At 60.2% G+C, this 13,731-nt stretch overlaps 1 protein-coding gene across 2 annotated transcripts; it reads right to left on the bottom strand.

Annotated features, from left to right (window-relative positions):
• Window positions 1-1,347: 1,347 nt before the first annotated feature.
• On the bottom strand, window positions 1,348-3,807 carry EGR3 (early growth response 3). Of its 2 annotated transcripts, none has more exons than XM_069485140.1 (2): window positions 3,654-3,807; window positions 1,348-2,357 (listed from the first exon to the last, which is right to left on the bottom strand). In XM_069485140.1, exons 1-2 carry the CDS (start codon window positions 3,805-3,807, stop codon window positions 1,348-1,350), a joined length of 1,164 nt encoding a protein of 387 aa, XP_069341241.1. The 2 variants fall into 2 exon arrangements, with proteins under 2 accessions (XP_069341241.1, XP_069341243.1); XM_069485142.1 differs by lacking the exon at window positions 3,654-3,807 and adding an exon at window positions 3,177-3,216.
• Between the last annotated feature and the right edge of the window lie 9,924 nt (window positions 3,808-13,731).

Raw genomic sequence — 13,731 nt, 5'->3', positions numbered from 1 at the left:
CACACAAGTAAATATAATCTCATCAGTTAACATTTTCATAAAAATAAACCATTTAAAGCTGTATACACCTACAAATTCTCTTTAGTCCAGGGCACTGACTGCACTGGATAACCAAATACCTTAGAGATTTTATTTTGCTCAGAATACATACTGTGTGTATGTTACATATATGCACGTGTGTGCATCTACATACACATATGTACACACACACACCCTGTGCATCTGTTTCAATTCTATCTGCTGTGTTGAAGGTGACAAAGGGCAAGACCAAAGCCAGATCTCTCACGCATGGTGGGAAGGAAGGTGAGAGAGAAAACAGAAAGCTGAGTGGATGGGCCAGGCCTGCCTTTCTGGAAAAAGATTTGGGGAGAGAAGGGGAGAAGGCTTACAGGGGGGAGGGAAAAGGCGGGGAGGAAGGGCAGAGGGCAAACTCAGGAACATTTTTAAAAGTGGGGCCGAGAAAATACACGTCTATATATATTTAAAGGCAGGCTCAGTGATGGCTGCTTTTTCTCCCCGCAGATCAAACTGCCCTGAGGCCTAAGAGGGAAGCGCTCGGAAAAGGAGGGGTTCTGAGGGGCGAAACCCGAAGCGGCGGCGGCGGCACCGCGGCGGCGGCATCCGAGGCATTTCTGTAAGAAACATTATTTCAGAGCAGATGGAAGACCATCTCCTCCGGCCACGTGCAGGCCCCCAGCCTGGGACATGCCCCAGCGGCCTGGGGACCCAATGTGGGGAAGAGTTTGGGGTAGACACAGCCCAGTTCAGCTCAAGAGTCTCACACACGCGCGCGCGCGCGCGCGCACATCCACACACTCATCCACACACGCACACGCGAGCACGCACACACTCGCGCGCATCCCCGCACGCAGGCGCGCGTGCGTGCGGCGGGCAGCAAGCTCTGCGCTTTGGTGCGCTTCTTACCCCCTCCCCCTCTCGAGTCTTCGAGGGGGAACGGAGGGAAACACGGGGGAAACAGTGAGGTGTTTGGGTTGGGCGAGGGTTGGGTGGGCTCCGCCTTCAGTCCCCCGCAGGTCCTTGGCGCGGCCCGGCGGCCCCTGGATCAAGGCGATCCTACTGAACAAAGCGGGCTAGACGCCACCTTTCCGCCCCCACGCCTTGGCTAAAGGGGGGACAGCGAGGGGAAGGCGCCTCCAGCCTTGGCCCCTGACCGCTGGCCGGTGTGAAAGGGTGGGAACCGGGGGCATTGCAGGGGAGCAAGGTGCCGCACGTCCATGGAGAGGCCAGGGCGCGGCCCCTGCGCCTCGGTGGCTGGCTTTCCCGCTGCTTTCAGGCGAGCAGCCGGAGGCACTGAAGGGGAAAAGTGGGGATCTGGGGGCCACAGCCTCAGGCGCAGGTGGTGACCACGGGGGCCAGGGACACTGGGGGCGCCGAGGATGCCGAGGGCGCGCCCCCCTTCTCCGCCTTCTTCTCCTTTTGCTTGAGGTGGATCTTGGCGTGGCGCTTGCGCTCGTCGCTGCGCGCAAACTTGCGCCCGCAGAACTCGCAGGCAAAGGGCTTCTCGCCCGTGTGCGTGCGGATGTGAGTGGTGAGGTGGTCGCTGCGGCTGAAGCTCCGCATGCAGATCCGGCACTGGAAGGGCTTGTGGCCCGTGTGGATGCGCAGATGCCGGGTCAGCTCGTCCGAGCGGCTGAAACGGCGGTCGCAGCCCTCAGCAGGGCACGCGTGGGGCCGTTCGTGGAGCGGGGTCTTGCTGGGCCGGTTGGGGTACTTGCGGGGCCGGATGGGCTTGAGCGTGAGCGGCGGCTGGGGCAGGCTGCCGAAGCCCGGGTGGATCTGCTTGTCTTTGAATGCCTTGATGGTCTCCAGAGGGGTAATGGGGGGCGGGTTGACCCGGATGGGGTCCATGCCCTGGAAGGGCTTGTGCTCCGGAATGGAGCCCATGTCGTTGGGGTGGTGGTACAGGTTGTAGTCAGGAATCATGGGGAAGAGATTGCTGTCCAAGGCCGGCTTGGCCGATTGGTAATCCTGGGGGGAATAGGCGAGCCCGGGGTTGCCCTGGGGGTCGTGGAAAGACACGGGCTCCGAGTAGAGATCGCCGCAGTTGGAATAGGGGGGCAGCGCCGGATACATGGCCTCCACGTCGCCCTGCGGCGGCTGCACCATGCTGGCCGTGGACGTCTGCGTGCTGAGCGCCCCTGAGGCCGGGGGCACCCCCAAGATGCCGGCGCTCATGAGGCTAATGATGTTGTCCTGGCACCAGTTGGAAGGGGAGTCGAAGGCGAACTTTCCCAAGTAGGTCACGGTCTTGTTGCCGGGGGCTGGCTGGAAGGAGCCCGAGTAAGAGAGTTCCGGGTTGGGCTTCTCGTTGGTCAGACCGATGTCCATCACATTCTCTGCGGAGAGCGGGGAAGAGAGGGGAGGGGTGAGTGAAGCCGAGCCGGCTCCAGGCCGCGGCGCCCAGGTCCTTGCCCAGGTGCTGAGGGTGCGGCCGGGTGGAGTGCGCAGCGCATGGGGTAAGAGGAACGCCGAGCCCGGCGCAAAGCGGGCGGTGCCGCGCTCCCAGGCGCAACCTGGATACAGCAAAATACTACGGATCGGGGTGTGGAGTGGCTGCGGCACACACACCGCACAAGCCGCGCACACACTCACGTACCACACACACGCGCGCGCGCGCGAGAGCATTGTTGTTCTTCCCGAGGTGGGGCGGGCAGGTAGCTGCAGCTACAGGTAGTTTCAGACCCGGAGCGCGCCGGGCTCTCGCTCTCCAGCGCACACAACTCGGCCTCTTCCCCCGGCCCTGTCCGCTCCAGGACGCCGCGCCTTTCCCGCCCCGCAGATGCCCCCCACGCTCGCTGCGCCCCGGTCGCCGACCTAGAGCGCTCCGACGCTTTGTCCTCGGAGCGTAGAAGGGTGCCGCCCTCAAAGGGAGCTCTCCCTTCGCCTCCCCGGGCCCCGGCCTCCTCCGGGCCTTAAGGAGCTCTCGGCTCTCGCTGGAGGGGAAAAGCCTAGCTCCAGCTAGGGAGGGTGGAGGGCGGCGGAAAAGCGGCCCGTGTCTCCATGGCGGGAGCGGCCGCCCCTTCCCAAGCTCCCCAGACCCGGGATCGTCCCCTGTGGCAGCCCCCCCGCCCCGCGAGTGGGCCCCCTCCTGCTCCCCGCCGTCCCCACACCCCCACGGCTTTGCTGAACGCCCCGGAAAGGCAGCGTCGCAGTACCTCTCCCACCGCGGGGACTCCACGCCGCACATGGCTCCATCCCGGGTGGGAGGCTGAGGGAGTAAGGGGGGAGAGCGCGGGTGAAAAAGACGCTGGGCTCCTCCCGGGAAGGGGGCGACAGCACCACGCCTTGCGCGCAGCAGCCCGGCGATCGGGCCCCCTGCGTGAGGAGGGAGAACCCCACAGCCGCTCGCACCTACCTCCCTCCGGTCGGCGGCTGCCCCCACCCGGGAGAACCGAAGCCTCTACCGTGGCGTCGCCAACCAAGCCTTCCCGATCGGGGAGGGCGGGAGGAGTGGGTGGGAAAACCAACTCGCCCCCCGGAAAATTCCCAGCGCGCCCCCCATCTCTCCATCCATTTATCCATCCATCCATCCATCCATCTATCCATCCATCCATCCATCGCGAGGTCGTTCCCTCCTCCTCTTCCTCTCCCTTTCCTTCCTCGCCGCCTCCCCGCCTCCCCGCCGCCCTTACCTGTAGCCATCTGATTGTAATGGGCTACCGAGTCGCTGCTGCCGGAGAAGAGGTTGAGCGCGCTGGGGATCTCCTCGGGGTACAGATTGTCAGGCAGTTGGTTTAGCAAACTGCTCATGGTCACCGGCAGCTTCTCGGCGAGTTTGCCGGTCATAGCACTCCCGAGCTGCCGCCGCCGCCGCCACCGCCGCCACCGCCGCCGCTCGCTCCTAACGCAGCTTCCAGGCAAGCGGCATCCGAGAGGCGATCCGTGGTGCAGGGGAAAAGCATGCGAGAGGGAAAGTTCGGGGGGAGGGGGAGGGAAGAAGGGAAGGGATGGGCCAGGAGAGGGGAGCTTCTCTTTTTTGGGGAGTGGGTGGGAGGGTGGGTGGGAGGGGGGCAAAGGGGGTAATCCTCTTGGGTGTCTCAGCTGGTGCCGTATGAGGCTGGGTCGGGAGGGGGGGTGGGGCGTGTGCGGGGGGTGGGGTGGGGGCTGGGCTGGGGGGGATCTCGGCGCGAGGGGGTCGGACGCGGCCTCAGTATTGATCTCACAAACAGACACGCGCCCGCGGCCCCCCCGCCCCCCGATCTGCCACCGCCACCGCCGCCGCTGCCGCCGCCGCCGCTGCCGCTGCCGCCGCCGCTGCCACCACCACCACCAGCCCCGCCGCTTCCTAGCAAGCTCACTGCTGCCCAAAAGCTCCCAGCCAGGGAACTCCACCAGCCTATTTATCTGAGCCCCGGGAAAGCTCCGTGACGTAGCTGCCCATATATGGACAGACAAAGCCCAGCCGAAGGGGCGCGACGTCACAATGGAAGCTCCTCACAATGGAACATTAGAAAGCAGGAAGCGGGCCGCAGCCAACGTGCGGCGCCCGCACCGCTCACCGCTCTCAAAAAAGAGAGAGAAAAAGAAATAGAAGGGAAGAAAGATAAAAAATGCGAGAGGAGAGAGGAAAGAAGGAAGCCGCTGAGCGCAGAGCACGTAGCGTGGAGTCGAAAACCCAGGAACTTAAGTGTGTTTGAGGTCTGCACTAGGACAGAGCGTTTAGGGGACGGTGGGCGGCGGGGTGGGGTTGTTTGCAAGTGGCCTCCAACACCCCCAGCAGGAAGAAAGAGTTGAAAACATCTGGCGATGTCCCTTTGCAGCCTGGGCACCTTTGGGGAGCCCGGGAGCTGTGCGTTCCCACCCTGCTCCCGCAGCGCCCCCCGCGTCCGGGACCCTACCCGAGATTAGAAGCAAGGGAGTACTTTGGGGGGCGGGGGTGGGGGGCTTCAGCGTGTCAGGATCCCTGGGTCCAATATCCCAAGAACTTTTGTGCCCACTTCACTCTGATTCTGCGCCCACACCCCTGCCCCTCTCTGAGCCCCTGACCCCGCGCTGACTCTGGCGCGGTGCAGCAGCCCGGAGATCTGCACCCCAGCAGGTGAGCCAGAGGCAAGACCCCGGCACATCTGGGGTCGCGGATGTGTGGTTTTGGTGATAAAGAAGAAGGAATAAAGTTGAGGGGATAGAAAACACGTGCACCGAATCCCTGGTAAATTCTCTAACGGTTCCAAAGCAACCCCTTTGGCCACAGGATGGCAGGAGGGCCCAGCAGGCCCGGTGCTGTCGCTGTCTATTGCTGCCTGCGAAGGGCCCGCCGCTGAGTTGCAGCACGAGGACGCTGAACCCACAGTCCCGGAGCCACACGGCGGCCTCCCCTAGTCTCTGCCCTCCCCCCCTCCATCCGCAGGGCTGTCCCCATTGCTGCCTGCCGGCGCTCTGCAGTCAAGGGCAGCCTGAGTGCCGACCCGGAGCGCTGTCACCTCCCCAAGCGGCAGCGGATCCCGGGGGCGGCTGTGTTCCCCCAGGCCTGCTCCCGGGGCGCGCGGCCCGGGAGGGGGAGGAGAGGGATGGAGCATGAAGGTGCGACCCCAAATCACTCCGGCTTGACGGGGGAGGATTCCCTCCTTGGTGGCCGCGTGGGCGCGGTGAATCCCGCGTCCCCTGCTGCGGAGTCGGGGTGGGGGGGACGTGCCTTTCTCAGGGGGAGTGGGAGTGTCGACAAGGAGGAAGAGAGGATCCCCGGGCCTCACGCCGTGGGAGGGCCACGCGGGCCGGGACGTGTGGGAGGAACTCCCGAGCTGCACATCGTCGTGGGGGCGGATGACAACCTCGCTCCCCTCCCCTCTACTTCGCTCGGGGGAGAGCCGGGGATGGGAGGGCCCGGCCACCCCCATCTTCTCCGGTTCTTGGGAAAGGAGGGATTCCCGCCGCCCGCGAGCCCCTCTCCCCCACCCTGCCGCCTCTCGCGCCAGGCTCCCCACTCGGGCACCGGAGAGCCACAGCGCCCCCGGGCTCTCCTCCGCCCGCGCGGCGCGGGCAGGGAGCGCGCTGCAGCGGTCCCGCGCTCCGGCCGGAATCAGGGCATGCTGCGCCTCCCGCCCCCGGCTCCTTCCCTGGGGGGCGAGCGGCCGGTCGGGGGCGTGGGCGGCGGTGTGAGCCGGGCTGGGCGCGGGCGGGGCCGGGCGGCTGCAGGGAGGGTCGCCGGGCGGCGGGCCAAGCCGGGAAGAGCCATACAAGGAGCGGATCCGGTGACGCGCCGGCCGCGCCCCTTCTTCTCGATTTGGCTGCCGATTCCGGTCCCCGGATTTGCATATTTTGGCATCCAGTGGAAAAGGAAAGAAGAACGGAACCCGCAGCCTTTAAAGGAACCGCACAGGCTGTAGCGTCACCCAGGGAGGCGGTCTGGGTGGCATGAGAAATTAGCCAGCGGCTCTGGCCTCTGGCCGTAGAGCCTGGCAGCAGGGGAGGGGCGGGGAGCGGCGGCCACCGGCGAGCTGCTGGCGCGCCAGTCCCAGTCCCGGCCTCTCTGGGGCGCTTCCTGCTGCGCGTGCACCGAGAGGCTGCGGGGGGTCTCCGCGGGTTCCTGCCGGGGGACCGGAGGCGCCGTGCGGCCCTGGGCGAGCGGCAGGCCCCGGATTGACTGCAGTGCCCATGCCTCCCCGCTCGAGGCAGAGCTCGGGCTACGGGGGTGGTGGCAAGGAAGGGCGAGGCCTCCGGGCCGCCCAGCTCAACTCCGGAGGACCCCACGATGAGACTCCCACTTCCCACCTGTAGGGATCTCCCCCTAGGAGGGGGATGCAGAGTGAGGGGCTAGAGACCCCTGTTCGGTAGGGGCCTGCGTTGGGAAAGGCAGAGGCAGCGGAAGCATTTGGGATCCTTGAAAGCTTCCAGGGCCCCAGAGACGGGGGAGGAGTGCAGCCACTCCGGAGGTGGCCCCCAAACACTTTGAGGCTCGCTAGACTTGTTGCTGCCAAAGAGAGGAGCACACAGCAAGGTTTACCGGCCCGCACCAGGGCCTGCTACAGATTGGCAAGATTGAATAGGAGTTTTCTGGGGCAAGATGCCTTCCCTCTCCTTTATACCAGTTCTTTGCATAGACTAGGAAACTTCCATTCAATTAAATATTCCTTAAAGCTTCAGTGTGACCTTGGGCAAACTTCTGAATTTTTTTCTTAGCCTCAGTTTGTTTCCTTGTCTGTAAATTGGGATAATAACCTACCCCTTAGAAAGAAGTAAATTAGAGAATCCTAGAACGCTGGACCCTTAGCAAGCACTCAATAAACAGCAATTACTGTTACACTGCACTCTCCCCCACCCCACCATGTGTCCTAGGAGTGAATTTCGATAATATAGGGCCAGGTCTAGAACTCCATCACAGACCAGTATGATCAGATACAAGAAATGTTGATGCTTATTATTTAGGGGGGAAAGGAAACTCCCATTTGTGTGCCTGGTACCTGCTGGGCACTGTGCCAGTCTAGGGATGGTTAAGGAGTGGTGGCCGTTCTGCAGGAGCCCAGACATGAACTGAGCCCTGTGTGGTGACCCAAAGCAGGGTACAAAGAAGTCGCCCTGTTGCTCCTTTAATAGTCTAGAGCACCCTTTCAGATTTTGGGGGGGACCTGGCTGTGGCTCCTGGGGTGATATGGGGGATCCTGGTGCCTGTCTCCCCTCTGCCCTGCAAGCTCAGGCCCTCCCTGCCTGGGACCGTTCAGGCTGCAGCCTGCACAGGTGTCCACTGTCACCCTGGATGATGGTGGCAGATGGAGGCCAGGGTTTGTGGCAGGAGGGGACAACCCTGGGTGTGGAGCAGGGCTAGGGTGTCTGGAGTGGCTGCTTTGTACACTAACAGCATTCTCCCTTCCGGTTACCAAGCTTTGAATTCAGCATAGAAAAAAGTTTTTCTCCTTCCCTCCCTCCCTCCCTCCTGAACAGGGGCTGACGGTTTTTGTCTCAGTTTTATTGGTGGGCTGAGGAGAGACTGCCAAGGGCCTAATTACCTGAACTCTAAGCCCCGAATTTGCTGGGGAGCGAGTAGGCGCCGGTTCAGGAGTCCCCACCCTGAGACGGCGAAAGGCGCAGGCCCCTCTGCAGCAGCGCCAAGGCCAAGGCCGCCCAGCCGCTGGCCACGGGCTCTCCTGTGGAATCCATTGGCCTCACCACCTGCACTGGGGGGACTGCTGCTGCTGTGGGGGCGGGGAGTGGGGGAGAGGGTGTGTCTGTCTTCCTGAAGGCAAAGAAAGGAGGAGACGTGACCCCCAAACTCCACTGCAGAAAAAAGGCAACGTTGCAGCTGTCTTGGTCCCTCATTCTATAGTCCCTTCTGCCCTCTGACCTCTAGTGCCCCTTTTTGCTAAAGATATCTGCTTCTTCTCTGCTGTCTTACAAGAAAGAAGCCCCCAAATTAATTCAACCTGGGGTGTTAGCGATTTAATGCACTGTCCTTCTCAGAGGGTATTTGCATTTGGAAAGAAACTGCCTAGAGAGGGTGATAAATAACCCAGAGTAATTAAGCCCAGCACTTAGCTTAATGCCTGGAGAATGGGAGGTGCTCATTCCTGCTGGTGGGACGAGACCTGGTTGTGGTACATTAAGCCCGGGGACAAGGAGTGGGAGACTTGGGACCCAGAGAGTGTCTGGGTTCCTCAAATGACACCGAGCACCCATGTACAGGGCCCACTGGTGGGATCGCTCCTGAATGGCAGTTCTCTCGAGGGTCCTCAGGTGTTTTCCACTTTTTTGGTGCCCCATAGGAGACTGACGGATCACAGTGGAATACCCCTGGCCAGCCCTCCCTGGCATTCTAGCGGTCATTGCCATTTCTCAGGTAATGACACCCAGCCCAGAGGCTATGTGACTTTTGCCTAGAAGCTTTGGAAGGGAAATACTGTCACCAGCCCAACAGAAGAGCTTGAGCTGCTGCCCTGGCGGAGTAGGAGTGAGCTTCCAGGGTGTAGCCAGGGCAGATGGGGCGGGGGCTGTCTGATGCCCGCCTTGCGAGGCCTTGGGCACACACGTCATGACACTCCCATGATAGAAGGGTTTCGGGCAGTCCCTTTAACAGTTTTTAAGAGTCTGAGTAGCTTCCTGGGGGTTACCTGGCCACTAAGTGGCTGCTGTGACATCTGAACTCACCCTGTGTGACTCCAAAGCTAATGCCCTTAACTCCTCCCTCTGTCCCCCTTATGTCTGTGTTGGGGGAAAGAAGCGAGCTGGTGGGTGTGGGTAAGAGGGGGGACAGGTACAGAAGCTGTGGAGTAGAAGAGACACAAGCTTGAATGCGCATCCCAGCGCCCCCTTGGACCAGCCTGGGGGTAGGGAGGAGCCTAGCTCAGGGGACAGTAAAGGCGCTGGCCCTTCCCACGGAGGTCAGGGAGCAGCAACCTTGCTGCTAGGGCCTCTCAGCAGGTGTGACAGCAACTGTGCCACCCAGAACTCCAGTCCCACTTCCCTAGGCTGTTCCAAAGGCCACAGGATCCTCCGCATGCCAGTCACACACCTGTTGGTGTCTAAATTCAAACTAACTCATTATAATCCTGTTGAAGCCAGGTGTTTTTGATCACACTTTAAGCAATTTCTGGGAGTGTCTGGTGACCAAAGAGAGGAAGTCTTGTCACAAAGTGACATTTGCTGGAGGTGGCAAGGTCCCCAGTGTGGATTGTCCTGAGACTCCTCCCAAGGCACAAGTCTAAGGCAGTGGGTAACTGCCATGGCTGGTCCCGAGGCTGAGAGTTTGGGGCCAGCTCAGCTGGGGCCTGTAGGGGAGGAAGGCCACCAAAGAAGAGACTTGAGAAAAGTGTGGCCTGCGGGTGAATGGCAAGTGCCAGCCCTGGCCTGGCAGTCGGCTGTCCTGGATTCTGCCATAAATTATCTACGACTGGGTCAGGCCCTTCTCATTCCTGGGCTTCGAGAAGGGGTTAGACTGGGATAACCTACCTCTCAATTCCTCCTAGCTCTTTTAATCCGAGACTTTCTGATTCAGTTACAGAAAGGGTTGGGGCGAGACATGTGTTAGAGTTCCTGATCAAATTTAAGAGTTCCATGGGGCTTGGGCTGGGGTCCCCTGGGAGAAGGAGGAATGGGTCGGGGGATGAGGGCTTATAATGAGAACTTTGCTGTCTTAGCTCAGGGGTTCATGGAGGGTAGGTGGAGTCATGTGCTCTGAGGACCTGCCATTCCCCCTGGGGGCCGCTGTGGGACAGCCCCTTCTTAGCTGGGAGGGACCGGTGTCTTTGCAGAAAGGACTCTCTGGGGATGGGGCTTTTTGAAAAGCGGAAACTTGTGATTTGAAATGAACCAGAAAAGGTGTGAGTGTGGGGGGACAACGGGGGGGGGGCAGTCAGAGGAGCAAAAGGGGATGATGGAGAAAAGGAGGTGGGGAGAGAGAGAGAGGAGGAAAGAGACGAGACCCTGTTCTCACCTCCACTGCTTGCCACACAAGTAACCTGCTGGGTCCATTTCAAGCTGAAATGTGATCATTTCAAATGACAGGTCTTCAGAGCACATGACTCCACTTACCCTCCATGAACCCCTGAGCTGAGACAGCAAAGTCCCCCCTGCCCATGGGACAGATGTAGAATGCAAAGCCTGCCAGGTTCCTCCCCTCCCCACCCTCCGGGAAACCGGAGAGAGTTGCAGCCGCTGGATCTTTGTCTCTTACGGCTCCCAGACTCACAGGCCTCCTCAGCCTGTCCGTCCCGGTGAGGAGCTGCAGGCAGACTTTGGGTTTCATCTTTGCTGTTCTATGCAGGCAAAAATCTAGGGCCCAGAATTCAAGAGCTTGCCTCGGTTGCATTAGCCTCCTCCTTTCCCCCCACGGCTTAGGCAGGGCTTCCTACCTTTGTCCTGCTGTGGTTGTCTTAGAAAATGAAACTGTTTTTACAGTAAAGGACTGAGGCTGCCCCAGGCCCTTTCCAACACCCCTGAGGGCTGGGGAACAATATTGGCCCAGCGGGTACCCACTGGTGGCCTGCACATTGGCCAGGGTGCCCTGACTCATGGCATGGGCTTCCCCATAGGAACAGAAGAGGGGCGTGAGCTCTCTCAGATACTGCACAATTACTTGAGTTGTTCAGAATTACCCAGAAAGTAACTGAGAGACCAGAGGTGGTGTCCAAGCTCCCTGAGGGCAGGGACTGATTCATCTTTGTCTCCCCAGTGCTTAGCACTGTGCGCGTCCCCAGCAGGTGCTCATTCAAGCATCCTAGTTGGTGATTCTGAAACATGGTCAGTTGGAGGAAGAGTCTGATCCGCTTCACCCTTCCTATCGGGCCCTTTTAGTTCTGTCACATGTCTCCCTCCTCTCACCCCCCACGACACAGGACGGGGGCCCCCTTGCCCACCAGGATTCCATTCTGGGGTGGGAGTGGGGCTCCTGGGTCTGGGACTTAGCTCTCTCATTTAGACGAGATGAGACCCGCATCTGCCGAGCACTTCCTGTGCACTCCTGGTAGAAGGAAACAAACCTGAGGCTCCGATTCTGCTGTCAGGCAGTTTAAGGGACATGTGGAATGAGGCCTGGTAGGAATGATCCCATATAGGACACCACGGGTAAGTGTCCCAAAGGAGGTACAAGCAGGGAATTCAGAGGGACCGCTGCAGGCTTGGAGGAGGGAGCCGTTCAGGACATGTGGAAGGCAGACAGAAGAGGGGGACCTTGACCAGGGCCCTGGGAAGGGGCTGAGATCATAAGTGAGGAGGGGAGGACAGGGGAGGGCAGGGGAGGGCAGGGGAGACCGCGTTCCATGCAACGAGCTGTGATTATTTTCCCTTCTCCTTATGTTAACTTCCCTGTTTCCATCTCTGAAACTAGAACCTATTAGCATTGTTCTTCCAGGACTTTCCCTAGGGGTGCCTGGCCTGGGGCTGATCATTGTTGTCCCGAGGAATGAGGACTCCTGAGGGGGAGGTGGCAGACAAGAGGGAGCCCTGGATGGACACCAGATCCCATTGGGACACTTGCACCTACCAGAATGTGAGCGCCAGGAGGGCAGGGGCTGAGGTCTGTGGCCTTCGCTGCTGCAGCCCAGCAGCCAGCAGCTGGAACTCCACGCATGCTTGTTGAAGATGGAATGTGCCAGATACTGTCCCAGGGAAGGGGGCTAACTCTGGGTGTGCAATCCCGGAGGAGGAAGGAGCCTGGGGGAGTCCAAAGAAAGGGCATCAGGGGAAACACGGATCCCCGGTTGGGGGTGGGGTTCGTATTAATCAGACATAAACTCAAGTGTAATAGCCCCGTTAATTGAGTGGTAATGACCCTTGGCATTTTTCATCTTCAAAGCCAGGAACAAACTGTAATTAATACTCCCGCCACCCGGGGGCAGGGCGTGAGGGGGGTGGTGTGGAGAGAAGCTTGAGCTACTGCTACTCAGTCGGGGAAACTGAGGCACTGGAGGAGAAAGTGTGGTTAGGAGAGTGGATTTGAAGCCCAGCAGAGCTCGGCATCTTCAGGGGTGCCTTGAACACACCAGAGCATGGTCCTCAGCTGGGGAGCCCAGGTCATGAGTGGGGAGAGGGGCGCTGGAGACCCTCGCAGGCCTGATCAGGGGTGGTGGTGGGGGAATCAGGTTTGCAGTGGTTTGGCCGGATGAGAGGCCGCCCAGGCCCAGGGTTTCCCAGGGCAGAAGTCGGGGTGCGCTCAGGACTGGACCCCACGGTCCTCTGGCTCCCCGCGCTCCAGGGGCAGCGCTGGGGTGACGCTAGGGCAGGAAAGGGGACCCAGGAGTCCTTCGTGCCCAGTGGCAGGTGGGCTCACGGCACTCAGCCACTCAGCGTGACTCACTGGCGGCCCGAAATGCCTCCGGTTTCCTCATCACAGTCTGGCTGCCCTGAGCCCCGAGGGCGTTTTTCATTAGGGTGATTACCCTGCTGTCTTTAAAGGCTAGTAAATAGCACCCAGGGAGCTCATGGCTGCTCTGAACTGCAGGCCCTGGGCCTCCCCAGTGACCGTTTGGGCCCCTGTGGTGGGGGAAGGGTAAGAGGGGGATGCGAGGACCCCCCCATGCCACATGCTGTCCCCGTTTGCTCCCTGGGCTGCCACATTCCACATTCTCTTATCCGTGGAGGGCAGGGGCTGGCTCCTACCACGGTCACACCCTAGCACACTAAGCATCCTTCAGTTCAGTCACCACATACTCAGAAAAGCCTTCCCTCTGCTACCCAATTCCAGGGGACAGCCCAAATACCTATTTTAGACGCCAGTAATTCTCCTACTCACGTGTTTACATTCATTTGTCTGATCCTTTGACAAACGTCTGTCTCTCAGGCTTCTCCTCCCAAAGTTCGCTCACAAGGGCAGGAACTACTTCTAATTGTGTTGGATTCCCACTGCACCTCCCACCCCAACTCTCCCCACCTGGGCCTCACTGCACCTGGCCCCGAGCCTGGCACCAGTGTCTGGTAGATAGCAGGCCGCAGCAGTTTTGAATTAACAGGTTCCCATGAGGCAATACAGTTGTTTTCACCTTTTAGAGCCAGGGGCTTGCTACGTTGCCCAGGCTGGATTCGAACTCCTGGGCTCTGGTGATCCTCCTGCCCCAGCCTCTGGAGTAGCTGGGACTACAGGTGTTGGCACCACCATGACCAGCAGCAATATGTTTGATGACCACTCCGTAATTTGCCCCTAGTCCTCGCACTTGGGAGCTAGCATTGGTACCACTGACTTACTAAAGCACTGACCCTGAACTTGTGGGTCTGTGTTTTAGCCCAGCTACGGCCTAATTTACTGGATGTGCTTTGTAAAATTCTGTGTAAACAGGGTCTTTGTAAAAA

Source organism: Eulemur rufifrons, chromosome 12 (genome assembly GCF_041146395.1).
Source record: "Eulemur rufifrons isolate Redbay chromosome 12, OSU_ERuf_1, whole genome shotgun sequence".
In the NCBI taxonomy this organism is placed as follows: Eukaryota; Metazoa; Chordata; class Mammalia; order Primates; family Lemuridae; genus Eulemur; species Eulemur rufifrons.
Note: the sequence above shows the minus strand (reverse complement) of the source record. Positions and strands in the feature narration are given on the sequence as shown.